General features: G+C 45.7%; 1 protein-coding gene across 1 annotated transcript; it reads left to right on the forward strand.

The window, feature by feature from the left end:
- Positions 1-783: 783 nt before the first annotated feature.
- LOC124538019 (innexin inx2) lies at positions 784-2,783 on the forward strand. Its single transcript, XM_047115023.1, has one exon. The coding sequence runs from the start codon at positions 962-964 to the stop codon at positions 2,039-2,041; it is 1,080 nt and encodes a 359-aa protein (XP_046970979.1). The 5' UTR covers positions 784-961; the 3' UTR covers positions 2,042-2,783.
- Positions 2,784-2,820: the final 37 nt, after the last annotated feature.

Consider the following 2,820-nt stretch of genomic DNA (forward strand, 5'->3'; position numbering starts at 1 on the left):
ATCTATTGTGACACCAATAAGTATAATGAATGTATGTTAATGTCGGCAGTCATGAGTCAAGTTCATGGTCGTTAATTAATCTATACGATTAATTACTTTGACATATGTCATTTAAAAGTTTTCAATTATAATAATACGTTTAATTACGTAATCTAAACAACAATATTTTGAGTGAACCCTTATCTTTTATACAAGTAAATTATAAAGTGACTTTGAACTTTGTCCATTTACTAACTTATGTTTCTAACAACAAACTCCCTCGAAGATCCTCATCATTATCGATTGTGTTTATAACGAACGAAGCTATTTTAAATAGAAAGGAAATCCATTGCTTGTCTAAGCATAAAGGGGTGTCAAACACAATAGTTTGCTTATCGCTTCGCGGACGTTGCTTGTATTCCTGACCCTTTACAAAAAAATGCACTTCGCTATTTTAAGTTACATTTATGACCAAAAATTATCATAGCATTTATGTAACACGTAGCAAAGTATATTAGAAACCTGCTAGGGTTAAGGTAAAAAATCACCCCAAACGTTTCGTGAGCCTATCAGGAAATCACCACGAGCCGCATTCGCTTCTCATCAACAAGTCGTTAAATGATGCAATCAATAGATAAGTGCGTATTTAATTGTGCTCGTCGGCCGTAATGCCGCGAGTAATTTTAATGCTTGTTTTGAGATGCGTAGCTAGCGGCGGGCGGCGGCGGCTACCAGATGACGCCACGAATATAGGTGGAAATAGGGTCAGTGCTGTGTCGTTGATCCGAGCGGAGGGAGACTGCGACTGCGTGTGCGGGGAGCCCCTCGGGCCCCGCGGCTGTCGCACCGGCCCCTGCTCCCCTTGTTGAGTCTCGCCCCGCTTGCCGCTAGCATTCCGCACTCGACACGAGGGCGAAGCGCACGCCCGATTCATCGATAATCGCGACCGACGCGCCGCGCGCCCGCGGCAAACTCAACCGCCATGTTTGACGTATTCGGCTCTGTGAAGGGCCTGCTCAAGCTCGACTCGGTCTGTATCGACAACAATGTGTTCCGTCTGCACTACAAGGCCACCGTGATCATCCTGATCGCGTTCTCGCTTCTCGTCACCTCGCGCCAATACATCGGGGACCCCATCGACTGCATCGTAGATGAGATCCCGTACGCCGTCATGGACACCTACTGCTGGATCTACTCCACGTTCACCATTCCGAACCGGCTCGTTGGACGCGTGGGCAAAGATGTGGCGCAGCCCGGCGTTGCCTCACATGTTGATGGAGAGGACGAGGTGAAATATCACAAATACTATCAGTGGGTGTGCTTTGTGCTGTTTTTCCAAGCTATCCTCTTCTATGTGCCCCGTTATCTATGGAAGACATGGGAAGGTGGACGTGTTAAAATGCTCGTGCTAGATTTAAATTGTCCCGTAGTGGGCGAAGACTGCAAAGCGGACCGAAAGAAGCTACTCGTCGACTACTTTCACACTAACCTCCACACACAAAACTTTTATGCATTCCGTTTCTTCATCTGCGAGGTACTGAACTTTATAAACGTTGTGGGACAGATATACTTCATGGACTTTTTCCTCGATGGAGAGTTCTCAACGTACGGCCGTGATGTCGTACGCTTTACTGAGATGGAACCAGAAGAGAGAGAAGATCCAATGGCTCGAGTGTTTCCTAAAGTGACTAAATGCACCTTCCACAAATATGGTCCTTCGGGAACCGTGCAAAGGTTCGACGGATTGTGCGTATTGCCTCTTAACATCGTAAACGAGAAGATCTACGTGTTCCTGTGGTTCTGGTTTATAATCTTATCAATTCTTAGCGGCATATCTTTGATTTACCGAGCGGCCGTCGTTGCTGGGCCGCGCGTGCGTCTCTACCTGTTACGTGCTCGCAGCCGCCTCGCACCACAGGATCAAGTGGAAGCAGTGGCTCGAAAATTACAAATCGGAGACTGGTTCGTGCTTTACCAGCTCGGGAAGAACATTGACCCTCTAATTTACAAGGAACTGATGGGTGACTTAGCGAAGAAGTTCGAAGGAAAGGATACAGTATAGTAGGCGCGTGTGGACAGTGGGTAGTTGTGACGTGTGAGTGCTAGGGCGATCCGCGCGGGCGCAGTGCGGCAACGTCGTGCGCCCGCCTCGGCGCCGCTACCTGCCGCGCCGCGCCCGCGCACAAAGAGCGCCGGGAGCGGCCGTGCACCGACATTCCATTACCTACACCCGACGCGGGGAACGACCTCCGGCGGGCCAGTCATTGTATTCCAGAACCGCTTTAAAACTCTTTATACTGCTGGTATGAAAAAATGTTAGTTGGCATCTTCTCCCGGATGACTTCGACTGATGCGTGTCACCGCGCGCGTGCATTTAGGGTAACATTTTAGGGCATGTTTGCGATAGTCGTAGATAATAGATAGATCTCGTGCCTTCGTTTTGTAATTTGTATTGTTCGTGTGCGAGTGAATAGCGTGGAAGGGACGTCTCATTGTGATATGTAATTATTATTATATCTAAATTAAGTGTTTATCGTGTACGATTGATCGAGTGGACGACGGCTGGCTTATTCCTAAGTTTTAGATAGTTATCTAATGTAATTTCTTTGTTATCGAATGTTATACTCGATACGATATTGTATAAAGCAATAATGAACTATTAGTATTAAGAGATCAATTATTGGAATTGGTAAGCGACAATACCGTAATTTTTACTAATTAAATACACGTGTCTATACTTTTTATACTGACGAAATCGAGTCGATTATGGTTGATATTTTCTAAATATATTTACTGCCACATTATTTTGTTGTTTTATTGTGATATAAAGTACTATTGTGT

The sequence above is a fragment of the Vanessa cardui genome, chromosome 2, assembly GCF_905220365.1.
Source record: "Vanessa cardui chromosome 2, ilVanCard2.1, whole genome shotgun sequence".
NCBI lineage: Eukaryota > Metazoa > Arthropoda > Insecta > Lepidoptera > Nymphalidae > Vanessa > Vanessa cardui.